At 40.0% G+C, this 21,575-nt stretch overlaps 1 protein-coding gene across 3 annotated transcripts in view; it reads right to left on the bottom strand.

Moving 5' to 3' along the window:
* Nucleotides 1-11,089: 11,089 nt before the first annotated feature.
* The window catches only part of khdrbs3 (KH domain containing, RNA binding, signal transduction associated 3), a 124,431-nt gene continuing 113,945 nt past the window's right edge, over nucleotides 11,090-21,575 (bottom strand). For 2 of the 3 annotated variants that reach the window (XM_031287197.2, XM_035993229.1), the window contains exons 8-9: nucleotides 19,894-19,946; nucleotides 16,546-17,212 (exon numbers count right to left, since the gene is read on the bottom strand). In XM_031287197.2, coding sequence (XP_031143057.1) covers nucleotides 17,121-17,212; nucleotides 19,894-19,946 — 145 coding nt within the window. In that variant the 3' untranslated portion in view covers nucleotides 16,546-17,120. Of the gene's footprint in view, nucleotides 11,584-14,719; nucleotides 14,775-16,545; nucleotides 17,213-19,893; nucleotides 19,947-21,575 lie in introns of those variants that run through there. The other variant, XR_004102901.2, reaches the window with a different exon arrangement.

Genomic DNA, 21,575 nt, shown 5'->3' with positions numbered 1-21,575 from the left:
AAGGTAAAGGAAACAAAGCAGCGGCAGTGTGATCAGTCAAATGATTTTTAGTTTAATTGACAGATAATAAAAGACATTCTTTGCCATTTTGATGGTTCATATTTAATTAAAACACAGACTAAATATATGCGCTCCATAAAATGCATCCCCAGTGAGGTAAAGAATCTGAATATACTGGTCTCCTAAAGGTGACCTACAATTAATAGTGTGCCTGAACACATCCTTTGTAGACACAGACGGCGGACTGAAGCTGCTGCTGCTGCACTGTGAAACAATTGCATGTGGATGGGAAGCCAATGGGGGATCATTTATTCAATTATGTATTATTTAGAATTATTATTCCTGATGCTTTAATGCAGTGGTTCCAAACATGTGGGTCACAAGATAAACCGTAAGTGGCTGCGAGATAATTAAAAAAGCTAAATTGTCCCATGCAAAACCAACAAGCTCTCCAAATTATGTGACAGAATACAATGAGGTTTGGTTGGGCTTTAAGTACATTTTACTTAACTGTACTGTACTGCAAATGTATTTACATTCAACCTAGTCTTGCATTGCCAGACCTTCCTCCACAGCGCTGTGGAGGAAGGTCTGTCTATTCCACACAACATTCCTGGATAGGAGAAAAATGTACTTTGGTTTATTGGGAAAATAGTCCCGGGAAGGAACTTGTTTTGGTGGAACGTGCACGTAGGGAGGCGAGCTCTGGAATTAAAAGCATAATAGCAAAATAAAAAGCACAGGAATTTCCCCAGTGTGGGATTAATAAAGTCTATCTTATTTTATCTTATCTTAAAGTGTCCATATTATGAAAAGATCACTTTTTCTGGGATTTGTGGTGTTATTTTGTGTCTCTGGTGCTTCCACACGCATACAAACTTTGAAAAAACCATCCATGCTGTTTAGAGTGAGATACGGTTTCTGAATGTGTCCTGCCTTCAGTTTCCAGGTGAGCTGTTCAAAATCTGCACGGCTTTCTACGTCACTAGCCAAAACGAGGGGCCTAGGGGGCTAACCGTTAGCATGCTAGCGCTACCATGCTAGGTCGTTCTCAATGGCAAAACACTGCTACAACACACACAAATTCACCCTAATCTACAGAATAAATTGTATATAACTACTTCCATGTCCCTGTTCTGTAGGTATTTCACCCACAGTTGGAAGTGCGCCCTCATTTAGAAGAAGGCTCCCGGCTAATCCTGCCTTGTACAGGCCGAAGTTGCACAAACACCTAGCTAGCTCATGTAATCCTTAATTAGCTACAGGGCATGTGCAACTGACAACAAAGATGTTAGAGAAGTTGCGAGGTCTCACTCTGTAGCTAAAACAGAGACCTGAACACAGGGTGAAAAGAGGAGCTGCAGCAATGTGCAGTACAACAAACATATAGTGTTTTTTGAAAATTAAACAATGTAAACCTATTCTGATACAATCTCAAATTACAATTATGAACCTGAAAATGAGCATACAAAAAAAAACTTGGATCAACTTAAAAAAATTGAGGTAATCAATCACACGAAATAGTTGACATTGACTCAAAGTAAATAATGTAGTTTAGTTTAACCTGAAAAGTTTAACTCCAAGCAACCACTTTTTAAAGGTTGGGTCAAACTAATTATTTATACATCCGAGTATATTAATTATTTTAGGTTGTCTCAAATAAAAAACTAACAGTTGTCATTATTTCAAACGTATAGTAAATCAAATTTGAAAAAACTGATTTTAATACATTTTGATCAATGACTACTCAGAACACTTTCCCTTAGAAAACATTTATATTTATATATATATATCTGTTTCAAATGTATGAAGAGAAACAGTCTGCTTCAGCTGAACACCCGAAACAAGACTATTGATGTCATCAGAAGACAAATCATGGAGCTGTGAATAGTAGCACAACTCCTAAGACATCATGCAGTACCCATGGTGAATTTACCGGGACATACATTTTATAATTCAGGTGTGAGCCTTACGGTAGAGATCCATATATCCGACACAACTGAAGCGTGGTGTTGCGACGTCATACATCCATGGTTGATGCTCCACGCCCCTGACCGGCAGCTGATTGGATGAACGCGTGTAGTGGGTTTGGCTTCTCGAGAATTTCAACAGATCTAATAAAAATGCTTTGATCAAATGAATAAATTCAGTTTAATGTCCCGCTGCCAATTTATATTGTATCCATATAAAGAAAATGGATTCAACCATAAACATAAACTAGAACGTTTACTTTAAATGAAAAAACTAATAATTTTCAGCTATTTCAACGAGAAAATACACATTAAACGAACAACAGCAATGTTAGACTTTTTGCAGTGATATGGCCACTTTAAAAATGGCTGTCGAGTGTGTGATGAGAATTTTACTCAAAAAAAGATAATGAATAATGATAATATATAATTGGTATTTGGTAATTTGGTTGTCGGGTTTTAGCTCGAAGGATGAATCAACCGGAGTTCAGCCAACACAAAGAAAGGGGAAAGTGAGGGACATCGGGCAGAAAATGAGGGACATCTGGAGGGACATCCGGTGGCACCTGAACAATCCTGTCAATGAAATGTCATCGATATAGACTATATTCAACCTAGCTTAATGTGCATATGAGGACGCAAAAGATGACCTAAAACTGCCACCGGTGGAGTTAGCAGCTTTTTGCTTAATCTCACCACCTGATCAAACACCCAGGCTTACATTTCTGCTGCTCTGAGACTATCTAATCATCACGATCAGCCTGACCTCAGTAATGAAGAGAATGACTGTGAAAATAAAAATGGATGGAAGAACAGAGGGGCCAGTCTGAAACGGAGGACGCAATCCTCCACTGCACTGTGAGAAGGAAAAGACACACAGATGGCCAATCCCACAGGTCAGGAGGTCCATCTCTGTATCTTTATTCTAGAGGCGTGAAGAGAAGGGAGCGCTGACACTTTCATCATCTCATCCAACACTGATGTAACGCTAAAGCTGAGTCGTGTTCACCCGGTTGCCGCAGGGATTGCCCCCCCCCAAAACCTGAGAGCAAATCAAACCATCAGACATGACTGACCACAGACCAGGAGTTCTACTGGTACTGAACCACTTTCTAATACTGCAGCCTTCATAATGGCCCAATAACTTCTAACTAATGGTTTTAATAATGACTCATAAAACATTTACTTTTGCTTTATATTTATTCTGAAGCCATTAAGAAGAACTTTTAATTAAGTTAAGTCATTAATGAAGTTCTTTTTTTTTTTTTACCAAAGTCCTTACTGTATATACACACATGTCCTTATGTTACATATAGCTACTACTATTTTATTATAATATCTATTTGGATTAATCATAGTAAACACAAACATCTACTCTACGACTGTACTTTGATCTCACCGACAATAGCTATCGTTGCTGTCGGGCAGAAACCTCTTGGGGGGTGGCAGTAGATGGGGGGTGGCAGTAGGGAGTTGGGTTAGGAACGGGAGGGTTGTTGGTTCAAGTCCCCATACGGACCAACGTATGGTGGTGGACTGGTAGCTGCAGAGGTGCCAGTTCACCTCCTGAGCACTGCCAAGGTGCTCTTGAGCAAGGCACCGAACCCCCAACTGCTCGTTATCTCATTTTTATGTCTTTTTTTCCGGAATTAGTAATAATATCCGTCGTAAATAGGTCAATTAAATGTTTTTAAATTAGCTGTTTTCATTTCCTGAAGAACAACGGTTGTGAACATACAAGGTTGTCACTCGACCGCCACACTATGTTATATAACCAATATTGCTTTTTTTTCTGTTGCCATTGGCTATTTATTCATTTTATATTCAATAGACCAAGTGCCAGCTTTCTACAACATAAATATCATTATCATTATGACTGTGACTTTACACAAATCATATCCATACATATACACAAATACTTTTTTCTGTCTTTTTAGTTTTTGAACTGCTACTACTTCACTACTAACTGATTTTTTTCTTTTTCCTTAAAAACCTCAACATTTTTCTTTATATTACTTTTTTATTAATTGTCAGAACTTTTCCTTTATTTGAGTCTTTTATTTCTCTATGATATTGTATTACATATTTTTTATTGTTGGCCCTTTTCTAGAAGGTAAGTTTTCAAACGGTGTCTTCAAATGAATGTTATGTGTTATGACTGCTGATGTATTAAGTGTTCGAAGCACAGCGTAGGGAAAAGGTTGGTTGGTTCAAAAAACAGAGGGCTTTTTAAGGGGGGGAGCGGAGTTTGTGTTAAGAAGTTAAGGGGAAAACACAAGACTTTCACCCAGGAAACGGGTGTTTGTATCCCGGGAGTACTACTTAAGGGGGCCAAACCACAAACTTGTTTTCTATACTTAACTAGTCGTTTTGGTGGCCAATCTTAACTGTTGTCTCTGCATGATGCTCATCTTTTGTCAGCTAAATTTAACTGCAATGGCCACTTAAACAACTGGGGCTTCACGGTGCTCTGTAGCCGGCTCACAGTCACCTTTTGCCGGAAAAACTTAACAGCAACGGCCGTTGAAACGACTACAGCCTCATGGTGCTCTGTAGCCGGCTAGCGGTCACCTTTTGTCGGCTAAATGCAACTGTGAAAGACCGCTTCACTCTGCTGTCGCCGTAATTTCGTAGGATATCATACAAACCTGTCCATGAGAACACGTGGACAGGAGGAGCTGGGGGTGGAACCACCAACCGATTACTGGATGACCTGCTCTCTCTCTCTCTGCTCCCAGTAATCAACTCCTTGGCTGGCATTGAACTAATCGCTCTAATTATGTATCACCTTCAGAATGACTGAGGTGATACTCACAGTCATTACAGTGATGCTGTTGCACCTCTGGAAGTAAACTGTGCAGGAATACACTCTATAATTTCTTAGTTACAATATGGTGTAATCAGACTTTCCCTTTTAGCGTGAGAGGGTAGCACATTGATTCTGCCCTCCATTGTTTACCATGTTCTTTGGGCAGAGTTAAGATGTAGTAGCTGAATAAGGACAATTTAAATGCCAAACACTCTTATCTTAACAGGAAGGACAAATGTCATTTAGCAGGTCTATGTTCCATGAGTGGAAATAGGTGTAAAGGGTAAACAGTAAAGGTGATGGGCTATCAACTTTCCTCATCATGGTGTCTTTGCAATATCATCTCACCCTATGAGTCTATTTATATAGAGCTTGCAAAATGATAGCATCATTTCTGTGTTATATTCTGTGCTTATATTGCTTATATCCCCCCCCTTGCACTGAAAGCATAAACAATTGTTTTAATCTCCCGGCCCTGCTAGTGTTGTTGGTTTACAGAGAATATTTTAAACTGAGGGCTCTCCCTCGCTGCTGCTGGGAGGAGCTGGAAGAAAAAGCCAACAATAAAGCAGAGGTGGGACTGGATATCATCTGAACGCATCCGTTTATTAACTGAGCTGACCGGTGGAAAAGCCAACAAAAGTGCCGCAGCCTCAGCCTTGCACTGTGTTTATTGGGAAAATATAGTATGTTACTATTGAAAGAAAAAGAAAAAAAAGGAAGGACATTTGTTTGCGACGCGCACACACACGCACACACATGCACACGCACACACACACACACACCATTATGGGGCCGGAGGACTGCATAGTGCCTTAAAGGATTCTTGCTTCAGCCCCTTTTTTTCTGCGCTGATGAATAAATAAACATTAAATAAGAAATTCATTGTCTGCAATGGCCTGTGTCAAGTGTAATTGATCCAGTGAGGCTGAAAGTGCAGCTGGCCCGTTATGATTTGTGGCTCAATCCTATCACGGCTGCATTTGACATGAACAAAACAACAACCACTTTTTGTCTGGTTTTGTTTTTGTTTATATCTGTATTTATTGATGGAAAAGGGGGGGGGGGCATGAACAGATGGACCCTAATCTCAAATTTCACACAGCTCAGAAACAACTTCAAAGTGGAACGGCCTGAAGGATGGGAGCGGAGGGGAGGGGTGGGGGGCTGAAAGAATAAAGAACGGCAGCATTTACATGAGGAGAGAGATGTATCCAAGGCAGCAGCGGAGAGGAGCATACAATATTTAAAGGTTGGAGACTGAGACAGCCTTTGCAACACAAACTTATTTGATCTGTAACTATTATTTCAAGGGTGTATCAAGGTAAACAGTATCTCTGCAGTGATCGTGGGTTTTGAAGTTAGAGAAAACATACCAACTGCCAAAACTCATCATGTGCTTTACCCTCGGAGTTATTAAAGTTTAGACTCATTACAGAGTGTCAATCCTCAACAGGCGGGACGGTGAAATTGCCTTTATGATTTCTTTCCCAACATGACACTGTGGTGATCATATACTGACTTTGAAGTGCGGTATCGGAGGGAGATGAGCTTCACATTGTAGTCAGTACGGCACAATCACAACACATTTGACACAAGAATATTTTTTTTATCAACAAGAGGAAAGCTTTATTAGTAGTAAGGATATCTACAACCTAAACAGGTACTTGTTTATTGACTCAGTTAGTTTAATGCGTAACAGCACATGAAAATGATACAGAAACATGATGCACAATTTATATACAGCACATGGTTGACAAGTATACACAGTACGGCCCACAGAGCCGAGCCAACTACTCCCGGGTTTAGAGCTCCGCTAACTTAAATGGGGATTAAAGGACTTAATTGTGCGGGTCTTGTAGACTCCAAATGTCCAAATGTTACCGGACCGAATGGATCAAATTCTGGTAGTGAAACGAGTCATTTTGCAGGGGTTGTGAGGCTCAAAAAAATGTATCCACTGATTTCCAGACATCTCTTTCACCATGTAAGTCTATGGGAAAAGACTTTTTGGGCCAGGGGGCATCACGTGACAGAGCCAGGAGTTGCAATTCCACACCATGTTCAATTCGCTTCAAAGCCCAGCGCTTTTCCTGGGGGGGGGGGGCCTGGTCTTTTTGGGAAGCACCCGGCTGTCAGAGCAACTGCTCGACCACGGCTCTGGGAAATGACTCAGTATGAAGCTCGACAAAGTCCACGTAAGGAATAGTATAGGAGCGACAAAGTCTGTGGTCGTGGATGCGTCAAACTAACTCAGGACTTTTACCTGGGAGACCGGTGTTTGTGTACCGTACAAAACCTAAATTCAAAGTTATGTTGGGTGAAACAACGTATGTCGTTGGGTCTAGTCAAGCTTTGGCAGACCTTCCTCCACAGCGCTGCGGAGGAGGGTCTGGCTAGTCCACACAGCATTCCGGGATGGGAGAAGAACATGCTCTGATTTATTGGCATTTCTTTAAACCAATCACAATCTTCATGGACTAGACTAGACTAGACCCTAAGTGCTGCACGGAGCCCCAGTACGGCTGAAAAATAGACTCGGGAAGGAACTTTCAAAAGGTGTTTTAAAGTGCTCATATTATGCTCATTTTCAGGTTCATAATTGTATTTAGAGGTTATATCAGAATAGGTTTACATGGTTTAATTTTCAAAAAACACCATCATTTTGTTGTACTGCACATTGCTGCAGCTCCTCTTTTCACCCTGTGTGTTGAGCTCTCTGTTTTAGCTACAGAGTGAGACCTCTCACTTCTGTTCCATCTTTGTTGGAGCAGTAGCTAGGTAAGGACTACTAGCCAGTCAGAAGCAGAGTATGAGGGAGTGCCAAGCTAGCAGCTAGGCGAGCATTATAACGTGTGTTACAAAGTGACGCACGTTCTCTGAAGTAAAGGCTGGACTACAATAGAGCTGTTTGGAGCAGTTTGTGAACAGTGTTTTCTGTTGGAGATGGTAAGTCCCTTTGGAGTGGACTTTTTCACTTTGTAAACCCATAATGTGCACAAAAAAGATATATAACACAATAAAGGAAAGGGAAAAAGCCAAAAAGCATAATATGAGCACTTTTAGTCGTGCAACAGGAAACTCAGATTGGACAGATAGTCTAGCTAGCTGTCTGGATTTATCCTGCAGAGATCTGAGGAGAAGTTAACCATAGTCCTCAGAAATCCACCGGAGTTTAGAATGGAGTTTAGAACAAAGGAAGTGTTAGGTAATGGAAATCCGGCCGAAAATAAGGACATACGGCGGAATTTCCGGCGGCAACGGTGCAATCCCGGAAGTGGAAGGTGGATGGAGGATATAGACTAGGTTGGGTCAAACTCAGGACTTAAACCAGTGTTGTGTCCCGCGTGAATCCAAAAGTCAAAAGTTAGTTATGTAGGCCACACAGTTTAACGTTCCTTACATAATGTTCGTAACTCACGTCAAAACATAGGTTACATAACTACTTATTTTAACACCAAACCACAATCTTTTCCTTAACTTAACCACATGAGAATGTGTTGGCACAAATATGTGTTAAAATGTGTTATTGTCTTCCAGTCTTGTTTCTGTTTAATGTCTGCTGCCCCCTACCAAGCATTGGTACGTTTAATCGAAGACTGCTTGTATTGGTGCTTGTGCTTCCCTTTTGTTTCTTGTTTTGTCTTTACCTGTGACTTCTTTATCTTGTTCTTGAAGCCTCTTTGATATTTTTGTATGTGTTGTTTGCCCTGATGTCTATTCTCTGGCACCCTTTCTTTTTTTATGGACTTGTTTTTTTCACATCTTATTCTAAGCGTTGACTAAAATGCTAATCACAAAAATACAAGCATGAAAATAATTCTTTTTCCCAGATAAAGAAGCTTATTGTGTATATTGTAGTTGAAAAGATTTCCGTTGGTCACATAATGGTGGTACATTCTCTGTATTATTGCTATTGTGTAATGATCGATCCTTCACGAGTTTCCATTTAGTAGATGACACACGCTGACCTGTGGTCACATTAGCGCTCACTTCCAAAGGAGACCGAGGGCCACTTCAACATTGATCAGGGTGTTTTAATCTCAGTGAGAGTGAGTCCTCCAGTTAATTACAGAACAAAAGGCAGGAGGCAGACGCTTTAGATCCTCAACATGATTAAAAGGAATACAAGTGGATAAACACACTTATCTTAAGGACAGATATAACTCACCAACACTCAGTTATACGTAGGGCATGTATATTGACAGTTAAACAGAACATTTGAAGGGTACTATAATCACATACAGATATACAAGTTATACAACTTGATTCGAAAAAGCATTTCTATTATGTTCATGACTAAATATGTAATAAGCTATATAACAAAATCTGCCTACCAGCACCTGTAACACTGGGAACACACCGCGATCCTTCTCCTCTCTCTCTCTCTCTCTCTGATAGAAAGAGACAGGATGAGTGGGGAAAACTGTGGTAATTGTAGCCTGTGTGTGTGTGTGTGTGTGTGTGTGTGTGTCACTCTCTCTGTCCATCCGTCAGTCTCTCTCTCTCTCTTTCTCTCCGTGTGCCTGATCGCGCGTCTCGCTGTGAGAAGTCAAGACAGCCAAAATCACCACGAAACTAGGTGTTTTATTTTGAAATATTTTTGTAAAGGATCTGGCTGCACTGTGGTCTTCCTGTATGTGATTACCTGCCTGGCTTGACACATATTCTCGCGAATCACGTAAAGAATAGAAGAGACGCCGAAACTATCGCTGCAGCGCGCGGAAATAAAAATAGCTGCGCTACGCTGCTATACGGGACGCTTACGCCTGCGGTGTGGTTTGGCTGTAAGGCTCACTAATTAACACGTTATATCTCATTTGCTTAAGTACAAAAAACAAAGTGGAAAAACTAAAATTCAACCAGTTCCCAGGCAACCATGGACACTCCAGGAAATTACTGCCCCCCCGCCAAGAAATAGACAGGCACAGTTTCTCGGTAAATTGGCATATTCACGTTTTTACACTTTGGTTTTTGTACGGCTTAAACAAATGACATACTGCAGTCTAATTAGTGATCTTTAGAGGTGCTGGTAGGTGGATTTCCCCATATTTCCAGTCTTTATACCAAGCTAAGCTAACTGGCTGCTGGCTCCAGCTACACATTTACCGTACGGACATGAGAGTGGTTATCGATTTTCCTATCTAACTCTTGGCAAGAAAGCAAATAAGCGTATTCTCAAAATGTCAAACTGTTTTTTAAGACAACACTCTGCTCTTCCAGGACTGTGCTGGTCTGATCTGAACACATTTGATTGACAACGCTGGCAACAAGAGCAAACAACCCCACAACTGTCACATTTAGATTCAAATATTGCATTTGGTGCATAAAAACATGCTCTTCTAATGGTCCCTCCTCACATAAAATCATTAAAAAAGGGAAAGGATAAATAGACAAATACAGCAATCATTTGAAACTGTTCAAACTTTGGTAGAACATTGTGTGTTCATGTAGGGCCTCATCACTCATAGTAAGCAGCTAATTGAGAAAATAGGTTTTTCGGGGCCTTTAAGCTTTTTGTAATTTTGCTCCAGATCCACCGACACCCTTAGAAAACACCTTCAGTGGTCCCTGTACCCAACATCCAGGACCCATCGATCCGTCTTCCAGTGTTGAAATGGACTTGTCTCCCAGTGACAGATCGCAACAGCCTCCTTTGTATGCATACACTTTAATCAAATAAGCTGCTCTTACTTTATTAACTCGGACAAACTTACTTCAGATAAGCCTGTCGTGTTAAGCCACTTCAGAGGGGGAATCAGTCCCCAGAGGTGATGAGAGTTAACTCCGGGAGCCTGAGATGCAAGCTTTAGGTCGCTATGTTATTGTCTGAGGCTTGGCCCGAGGCTCCAGAGAGAATCACTTCCTCTAATGGAAAACTATTGTCTGCCACTGAGGACATCCAACTGTGTGGAATACGGATCAGCCTATCTGGACTTATGCACAAGGCAGAATGAAGCTCTCTATCCGATGGAAAGCTATTTTGGAATTGTAATATCCACTGAAGTCGATTCTGATTAAGCAATACATCTGGAATAGACTGTACTCGTGTGTGTGGCTGGGAGGTGTTTTCCAGCTTTGTGGTAATGCATACAGGCAACCACAAAAACAGCATAAAAAAAGAAAAATAAGCCACCTTTTATAGCGTACTGCCCCATATTTTATCTCTGGCAATGGGACTAAACATCTAAAGCTGTCATAACAATGCAACAATAAGGCACTTGGTGAATTATTTATTCATTGGAGTGGATGGGATATAGGTTAATGAGCAATATGAGATTTGAAGTGTCATTGCTAGAATGTGATGTAATTTCCTTAGCATATTGCATTATTTATTTACTTATCCTTCCTAGGAAGCATTGTCTAATACAAGTAGTAGACACATCCTCTCAATAACAGTCTAAATCAAGGAAGACACAGGGCAGGTTCAGAGCCAGTTCAGAGCACTCCTGTGTGTATGTTAAATGTATACAGAAGATCTGAAGGAAATATTCTCCGACGGATCGTCCCAGAGGATGAGGAACTCCATTTGCCTGACGGATTTCCTCTGTCCCTCCCTTTCTCGGGAGAACGACGATGTGTGATATATGCATTATCTCCCCCCCGCCCCCTTCTCTGTATCTCAACGGGTCACTCCATGTCGTCCCGTGCAGGATTCACCTCAGTCCGCACTGTGATAATTTGAAAGTTCACCATTTGGCCAAGGGGAGATCCTTTGCGAAGTCGGACGGCCTTTTCGGGATTTGGTTTGACACTGTGTGGGCTTGAATGTCTGGATGGAAGCTCGTGTGCGGTTTGTCAAGTCTATAAAGAGAGGAAAGAAGAGAAAGTGGAACAATATGAGCTTCAAAAAAGAAAAGAAAAAAACAAAGCAAAAGAAGGACAGTTTTCTGAAGTTTTTGTCACATCCTGGTATCCGCACAACACAACACAATCAGTCAGGCAATGGGTTTCTCCATTAAGGGTGTCATTTTCAAAGTGCAGCAACAGGGACTCCGTTGTGGTTCAGATGACACATAGTGCTCTTATTCACTAAGTGTATAGGTACAAAGAGAGGCAGAGAGTCCGTCCAGTGGGGCAGGAATCCTCTTGGGGGGATTGTGGAAGGGTATTACAGGAGAGGTGAGGGTCGAACCTCCAAAACTAGGGGCAATTCTGAAGGATTTCACAAGCTCCGGGAAAATATTTTCAACATTAAACATCCATCGAGAGAACATCAAGCTGCCTCAAAGTCACATTAATATTTTATATGTCATGATAACACTGTGTCCTCTGTAGAATATTTTATTTTGTACTTCCTAAGGGTTTTCAGATCGACACAAAAACTTTTGAAGGGGTCACCCCTTCATCTGGAGGATTTCTGTTGTTGGGCTGTTACTAACCCTAGCCCTAACCCTAGGTGAATGGAGGAGGATTGCCTTAACCTACCTTAACCCTAGCTACCTAGGGTTAAGGTAGGTTAACCCTAGCTACCTTAGCTACCTTAACCCTACTTTACCATGACCACTATGCCTATTCAGTTCAATTCAATTCAATTCAATTCAATTCAATTTTACTTACAGTATCAAATCATAACAAGAGTTATCTCAAGACACTTTACAGATAGAGTAGGTCTAGACTAGGGCTGAACGATTAATTGCATTTTCAATAATATTGCGATATGTTAAAACGTGATTTCCTAATCCCAAAGGCTGCGATTTGGTCACATGGTAGCATGCTACTACTGACGTAATGATAGCCTCTCTGTCTCCGAGTGCAACGTTGACGCTGTCATGCACGCAACTTCATGAGGGGAGGGAGGGGCTGAAGGCAGCTCCTCTGTGTGCACTGTAAAAAAAATACACCATTGTGTATACTGTATATACTATATTTGTACTTATTTAACTGTCTAGTAAAGTTCAAAGACAGTGTTTAAAAACTGCAATCCACATGTTTACATATGTTTATTACAGTAAATAATAATTAAATAATCTAAATACGTGAGGTAATAAGTGTGGTAAAGCCACATATTTATTTTTATATTTCTGCAATCTGCACTTTAGTTTGTGTGATTTGTTTCTGACTTTCATATGAATGTTTACACCAGGCTTGGTCAGTGCTCAATATACTACTGTGATTGAAGTAGTTAAATAAAAGATGTCATTCATATAAATTCATGCATCACCTCATTTCATCATCACATACAGGCCTGGCCTCCAGTATGTTTAATCTATATAATCTTGTGTTGTTCATACTATACAATGATGTATTGCTTGTCTTTGTTGAATAATACAAAAGACAAAGAGCATAAAATATAATCGCATATTAAATTGCAATCGCAATATTTTAGAAAATCACAATTAGATTATTGTTGTAGTAGTTCATGGCGTAGCAGGGCACTGCAGGGCATAACAGGACGTAGCAGGGCACTGCAGGGCATAGAAGGGCACTGCAGGGCATAACACGGCATAGCAGGGCACTGCAGGGCATAGCAGGACGTAGCAAGACTTAGCAGTTCATAGCAGGGCACTGCAGAGCGTAGCAGGGTGTAGCAGGGCATAGCAGGGTGTTGAGCAGGACCACGGTGACAGCTACAACCATGATTTAGGTGCCACCCTAATCCAAGGAAAACTGCTGGGCGAAAAAACATAAGGACTCCGGGGAATAAGCTCCCCAGAGCTAAGTTTTTTTCATACCCTGATTTCCCATTGTATTGGGCCAGTAGCTTACATGCATGTGAACAAGACTTACAAAAAGCTTTGCAGGGTTGAGCCAGGGGAGACCCATACAAATAACATATTGAAGAGGAGACGCTGAGACCATTGTTTTAATCCCCCACCCTTAAAGCCTAACCGGCATCCTTTCAATATCTTGTTTTAAGATTTTTATATAGATGTTCTTTACTTTTACCTGTGTCCGTGCACCTCAAGCTACACCCTTGGGATGTAGACCACCTCTCTTTTAACATAACCCTAACCCTTATATAACTGTGTATACTGCATGGATAAGATCAAAACATTTTTTTCACATACTGTATCTTTAAATTACTTAGGGAACAGTTATGTTGAGCTAGTCTCCAATTTTCTGGAGACACCATGGAACCTTTTCAAGAATTTGTAAACGTCATCCGATTCAGTCTCGAAGCTCCGATATCATATTTGAACCCATGGTTTCAGTATATTATCATCTTTATTTGCAGGAAAATTGACAGACACCAGAGCCACAACATGCCTCTATAAATAACTGAAAGAACTGTGAAATGAAGCTATGGAACATTTTTCTGCAGACTTCTTGGAAGGTTTTCAAGAATGCCCAAAGGTTGGCAGATCCTATCTCATTTCAATATTGTTGACCCCTATGTGACCCCTTACTTTTACTATATTTTGAAGAAACACTATTATGCTTTTTGGGATTTTCCCGTATTTTAGTGTGTTATATAGTTTTTTGTGTATGTAATAGATGTATAAAGTACAAAAAAACACATTTCACTCCAAATGGATCTTTCTCTCCCACAGACAGCAGTTTTTCTCAACTGTCTGAAAAGCCTCGCATACATTCCTGTTTGAAATTCCTCAATTAATGATGTCATTGATTGAGAATGCCAGTCCAGTTTTTCATTTGTGCTGCCCATAGGTGCTGCAATGGGCAAGCACAGTCCACCCAGTGGCTTGTTTGAATTTGGTTGACCAATCACAACACAGTGGGCCAGCTGACCAATCAGAGCAGACTTTTTAGGAAGGCGGGCCAAGAGCTCAGACAGAGTGTTTCAGGCAGAGGAGCTGCAGCAATGGGCAGTATGAGAAACAGAATATGTTTTTTGAACATCAAAGCATGAAAACCTGTTGTAGTAGACCCCAAAAGTAAAAATATGACACTGAAAAGGAGTATAATACGGGCTCTTTGAATTTTTACATGCAAGACATCATCATAAACATCTGATACAATGCAGAAAACAACATACCTTTAGCACCAATGAGACAATTGGACGGACGGCCAGGTCTAGCCAGGACATCGACCTAGAAAGGAATATTTAAAAAAAACACTGTGACCATGCAAGTTCACAACATAAACATATTTTACAACTAATTTTATAAAAACAAATGCCAAGACATATTTTGTGGTTCAATTATTGTTACAGAGGATATGTTTTATCAAAGTCTTAGGATAGTTATTTCACAGTTATATACAGTTCGTTGAAATATTACTGCTATTTATCATACTTTTTTACAGTATTTTTGTTACAGACATCTAATTATTCCCAGCTTTGTGGCTAGATTACGAACTTAACAGAGACAGGAAAACATATTACATTTAAGTTTAGAGAGAGTTTATGTTCAACTAACGTTAGGGGAGAGGTTAAACTGGGTCAGGTTGTTTACCTTGTGGGACGGAGGTCTTTTTAAACAGCTACTGCCATCCTCTCTCTGCGGAGGAGAGTCTCTTTAATGGACGGGGCAAAGGCAGGCTCTTTAAACGACTGGGAGAGGGTCACATGACCGAAGGAGAACAGAAAGAGCAAAACAAGAAGAGAGAGCAACCCCCCCCCCCCCACCCCACCCTTGAAACTGGAGGCGCTATAAAACGATTTTGCTCCATAATTCCAGACAATGACTGATATGTTTGAGTGGAGGACATCTTTGACTACATCCATACTGAAAATCAAACAATTTGACTGTATAAATTTGATGATTTTTCAAAGTAAGAGTCCCACATTTCTACCCTTAAAATGACTTCAAATCCCCCCCCACCCCCCTGTACTGAACTGAACATGGCCTAGAGGTCAAGGAGGCTTTCATGCAGCGCTAGCAGCCGTTTCTGTCAGGGTAAACACTCTGAGAGTTAATGTGTGTTTACTGATGATGCTTGACGTGATCAGCGTGCACTTCCCATCAAATTATATGAACAAACACAGCAGATAGGAAGCGGCGACGTCGTTATCGCTAAATCCTTTAAATCTCGGTCGGACAGATTTCCAACAAAATGCATCACATGGCGTTCAAATACAAATAGGAAACCGTTCTTATCAGATTACCAAGGTAACCTACAAGGTCAAAGCCATTTGCTGTTTGTAAGTAACATTTTTTTTGTGTGGAAATGCTACCACTTTGGATTTTTTGTTAGAACACATGTTGTTTTAGCTTGTTTTTCACTTAGTTATGACGATATACATTGTGTTTTTATACGCTGCAGGATAGATTTTCAAAAACATATCTAGGTTTTCATTTGGGTTTGTTAGTTTAAATTATGAGGCTTATTTATGAGTCCATAATTATTCTCTCGAACACAAGTAGTTTCTTTCAAAATGTTTATTCAGCATCAACAAAGAAGAAAATATTAAAGGGCTTACATAAGCTCAAATGATTATAGTTGAACACATCTCTAGATGGAAATGATTACCAATCACCAGCATGGGATTTTGTATCTTAAGAGTGATTATTAAGCCTACAAAGTCAGAAAAGTATCCGGCATTAAATAAAAAAACGACATCAAAATTACTTATTTAGAGCATCTAAATATTTCACAATAATGAAAACAGCTCCTGGATAGTTTTGCAGCTCTGGTTGTTCGCTGTACATAACGTATGAGCGGCTATTTATATACGTATTAAAGTGGATGTTTTAGGGGGCATAATCATGAACACAACTACATAGGCTTTCTCAGAATAAAACAGCCGACAATATCCACAGTTGCACACCATGCTTTTATAAGCCCTTTAACACTAAAGAACTATTATTTTACAAAAAGGAGAAAACAGCAAAAACAATATGTATACAGTATGACTTTTTTTCTTTTTCAGTTTGTAAATGTTTCATTTACAAGGGACACAATTTCACCAATTACCCCTCAGAAAGAATATCTAGAGTACTGCACTTTCCTAGAACTAAGCTACTACATTTTAAAGTGATCAACCACGCAGTTCAAGGTTTGAAGAATAGAGGGTGATAAATTAAGTTGCACTGGCAGCTGTGTAGAAACATTGTATCGGCAGCTTGCAGTGATTCACTAATCATTACCAAGTAAAATAGCTTGGTACAAAGTCACTCTTCCCTATCACATATATCTGAGAGAGATACTTCATGTACTATGGAGTCTTTCTTAATCGCAACGTCCAGTCGATTTCTCCTGGAGGAAAGGATAGATTACCTAAATTGCTTTGCACATTTTTACTAGTGGGAGTATGATTTTATAATCAGGGGTGGGACTCGGTTTTTACTTCATTCAGTGTCTCCCTTTCGCCGTTTTCATTTTTTGTTATTTTGCGGTTTAGTTTTCAATTCTAAAAAGGTGGGAGCGTCCATAAAAAAATCCATTACTTGGGTTGAAACAGCCATGAGGACTCAGGTGCAGGTTGTATAAACAGTTCAATATCTGGTGTATGGCTGATCTCTGTACACTCCCTTGGTTGTTCGCGCCGGCGGTGCCTTGCCGCGATTGTTTGGCCACTCTTCCACACCTGATTAAGAAGAAAAGGACAGAAACAGATAGGGGATGATTACAGAGGTGTTACACTTAAATCATTTACAACAACCTGTGTACGTCTTTCAAGCTCTACACAAATATTGTACATATTCTCCCTCTCATGAAAATAATGCAGCGCAAAGTTGGGAGCACTTTGACTGCCTGGTATCGATGGCGCTCATCTCATAACAAAAGCGCCGCTTCAAGCCGGGCAAACAAACAGTGACTCACACCAAGAAGCTTGCCTTTCACCTGGAAGGATGCATCTCAGATAATTGAATGAGAGGATCAAATAGCTACTTGAAAAGGAACCCGTTTAGTGGCTCCCAGCAAAAAAGGTCACAATTACCATTAGCCCAAATCAGCCCCTGTTCACCCCCTGGTACTGTCAATGTGAAAGTGCCGCTATCGATGGCACCCTTTGTCTGATCTTCAGCCAGCGCTGAGACTTCCCTAGAGCTGAGACTCACAAAGGCTTGTATTTTTTTTGTTTTTTCTCCCTGTGTACAGGCTCTCTGTTGGCAGCACATAGCCAATACCCCTTAATTAAACCTGTCACCCTTTCACTGACAGTCACTTTGAAGAAACAGACCAAGGTAACCTTGTGTTTCGAGAACAAGGATGCACATCAACGCTGTTTATCTGTTCCCTTTGAACTGTCACAGTGTGACCCACGCGCCAGCGGTTTTCATTTTATGTGCAGGTAAGCAGGGCTCTAATGAGTCAAAGGTGCTTAGTTCTTCCACTTGTGTGGTCAGAAAAAGTTGGGAAAGTTCTTTTATTAGCTTTGGCTTCTGAAAACACATTAAAACCTCTAAAGCATGAGATGAACACACATCAATAGGTTTAATGATGCAGAGGAGATAATCATTATAATCTGTTTATAATTGACTGTTATATAATAATAACCTAACCCTAATCCCAATCCCTAACAAAACGTAAAAAGCGTTTACATAAAATATAAAATGTATCTAAGTAATCTAGGATTCTATATCCATCACAATCCAGGTCAACACTGGATTCTTCTATCTGCACGCACATTGTCAGAATAGATTTGTTTTAGATAATAAAATAGGACACACCAAAACTAGAGTCTGAATAACTGCTATAAAGAGTTCATTTTTTATGTTCTAGTTCACAAAAAGGCTGCAAATTATTTGACTGTATATATATATATATAATTTAGAGATGGATCAACCTTGAGCTGCAGCACGGTCCACTGTACCTTACTGTCTGTTAGGTCTGCTATCATTTAAGTGTACTCTGCAGAAAACATGTCCTTGTCCCACTTTTTACTGTATCTTGTCAAACGCTGGCACAGTATTGTTTTTTTTGTTTCCAGGCTCAATAAACAGCCTCTAAACCACAGTGCAGTCACTGGAATTGCTCTTAAACATAATACATTATTGTCCTCTGGATATCCTACTTTTGCCTTGTCTGTCAAAGCACTTTGTAAACTCTGTTATCAAATGTGCTATTTGCATAAAGTTATATATTTGGATTCATTACATGAGTGTCATAGTTAACTCGCGATTAATCGCAAATTAATTGCATAGTTTTTGATCAGTTCCAGATGTACTTTAAAAGTGGTATTCTTTCAAGTTTTCAATGCTCAAGTGGTATGTGAGACCCAAAGTACTCCGGTGGTAACTCAGTTCTCAGAAAGTTGCCAAGTTGGCACCACTGTCCACAACGTTACTGCTGTAGCTCACAGATTTCCCAAACTACAGAGCAAAATCACAGAACGTGCGTGCGTTAATCGTACGTTAAAATAAAATAAGTGGTTAAAAAGGAATTTGCGTTCGCTCATTATTAACGCATTGATTTTGATAGCCCTAGAATAAAGTTATTTTTATTATTATTATTATTATTATTATTATTATTATTATTATTACTGTGTGACTATGGTGCACACGTTATCATACTGCAGGTTAGCGATTGTGTATATTAAGCTGAGCAGGATGAACTTGATGTGTAAGAAAACGCAAAGACAGTTGATGGCTATTATCTTTTGAATGCTTTTCGCACACTGAGATGTCTAACATTCCACATGAACTCACATTGAATCTATTTTGCTCACTCTTCATTTATGAATGAACTTTTCGCAGAAAGTAAGGTATGAGCACCCTAACCAGCTGCCTGGGGTCGACTAACGTGCTAGTTCTTTTGAATGTGTGGTTTTTAGAAGTTTTAGTGAAGTCAAAGTAAAGAAAGGTAGCTGTGTAAAGCTCCAGCATCAGCTTGTTAAAGTCTCCCTGCTTTTGACAGTTTCTTTTCTCCTCTGAAGAGAGAAAAGCATCAGCGCTTGAGGGCAGCATTTGGCATTAGGATTTTTTTTGCAGTCAAAAACTAAATTCATAGTCAGTGCACAAGGTTTCTTGAACTTTTTTACTAACACTATTTTACATTTTTAAGGTAATTTGTTCATATAACACTGTAACTGGTCATAAGTGGATTGTTTTCACCTAATGAGCCCCATGAACTGAAGTAAAATAGACTCTGAATTGTGAATAAATCAGTTTAAAAGTGCATATTTTGAATGTGCATGGGACATCACACATCAACCAGATGCTATGACGACTGAGATGAAGCCAGCAGTGCAGAGTCAGGAATTAGAAATGAATGTTCTGAAAATTGACAAAAGATATTTGGGAGGAAGAGAGGTCTGCGACTCACCGTATGAGTCATATGATTCCCCACTGTGTCCATATTCATAGTAGTCATCTGAGCTGTAAACAGAAAGAGCAGGGAGGTGAATACATAGGAAATAAGGGAAGAACAATCAATGCAACTTATTTTCAGTAGTATGGTAGAAGATCAAAGTCATATTTATCATGATGCAATCACATGTCATTTCTACAGTGGCAATAAAGAAAAACACACAGGAAGTGTTTTTGATTTCAGATATACTCTGCTGGATATAAAAGTAGAAAAAGAAACCAGAGGCAGCTTTCAATCACTCAAAAGTTCTGCCACATTTGTGGTTTTACAAGGCAATTTCCCTCCACCGTATCTCTGCACAAACTTCCAGTTCCATTTCACTGCATATGGAGATCTATGAGAGGTGGCAACTTTAATGAAAAATAAAAAGATGGGGAGGTGAGTTGCATAGCGGTTCACTTCTCGCATATTTATTTCTTTATTTTCTTTATTTGCGGTCGCCGTCGAGATGCTGACAGAACAATCCTGCGTCAGTATCATTCAGTAACCGCGCTATCATTCAAGAGGGGCAATTCATCATAAGGCTGCCACTGAGCCGACACCAGCCATCACAGCTGGGTCCTCTCCGCCTGCCTGTCTGTCAGTCAGTCTGTCAGCGACAGCAGCACCTCTCTGCTCTCCGGATTAGAGAGCTGAAGGCACCATCCAAAGCCCCGACACACCGCATCAACATCGCCCAACTACTGAGGGCACAGAGGTGACAGTAATGGCACACCTCGGTGGAAGTAACGAAGTACATTTGACTCCAGTTACTGTAACGGAGTAGTTTTTTGCGGTGTGATCTTAAAAAGCCAACCTGAGGTCTGAGAGCTTGAGACACTCTGCTTCTCTATCAAATTACACCAGTTTGCAGCACTCCAGGAACTCAATCTCTACTAATTCTGTCTGCGTTCACTGAGCACACTCATAAAAAGTGCAGCTGCAAAGCGAAGCTATAGCATAGTTATTAATCTTACCACTTTACATATTCCAATAAATTCCCAGACAAACTGAAGATGTTCTACTCAGTGTTTTTTCTATTATACAGAGAGGTACTATTATTTAAAAGTGCTACTGTATGGTGCCACTATGACATAAAGTGTCATCATACAGGTTTGAAGATACAGAAGGCTATTAAACTAGAAGATTGTGCGATTATAACACATATATTCTCTCTACATTAAACATTGTACTCCGTTTGTCATGCTTTTGGTATGCTTCGCCAGTTGTAAAATAATCCTGCTGAAGGACATGTTAACACCATACTAAATGCTACAAGTTAGCTAAAAGATGAAGCTAAATTGGTCAGTTGCCGTACGTTAGCATAGTTAGCTAGTTTGCTAGCTAAGACAGCAGACTAGCTAGACAACAACAAAATTAATGAAAATGTGCAATGTAATGCAGTATATTTTTACTTACTCATTACTTTTTTGATGCAAAAAGAATGAAATCACTTTTTGAAAAAAAGTATGAAATATTCTAAGAACGCACTAATGTGCTATTAATGCACATTTGGGTTTCATTTTAATCATGATAACAGAATTAGAACAAAACCACTACTCTTCGGTTTTACCCAAATCACAAATTAACTAATTCATTTTTTCCCCCTCATACCTCTTGTTGTATGAAGCCGTAAGGTAGTTTTGGTTTTATTTGCC

This window comes from Sander lucioperca, chromosome 16 (genome assembly GCF_008315115.2).
Source record: "Sander lucioperca isolate FBNREF2018 chromosome 16, SLUC_FBN_1.2, whole genome shotgun sequence".
Lineage (NCBI taxonomy): Eukaryota > Metazoa > Chordata > Actinopteri > Perciformes > Percidae > Sander > Sander lucioperca.
This window is presented reverse-complemented; position numbering and strand designations above follow the sequence as displayed.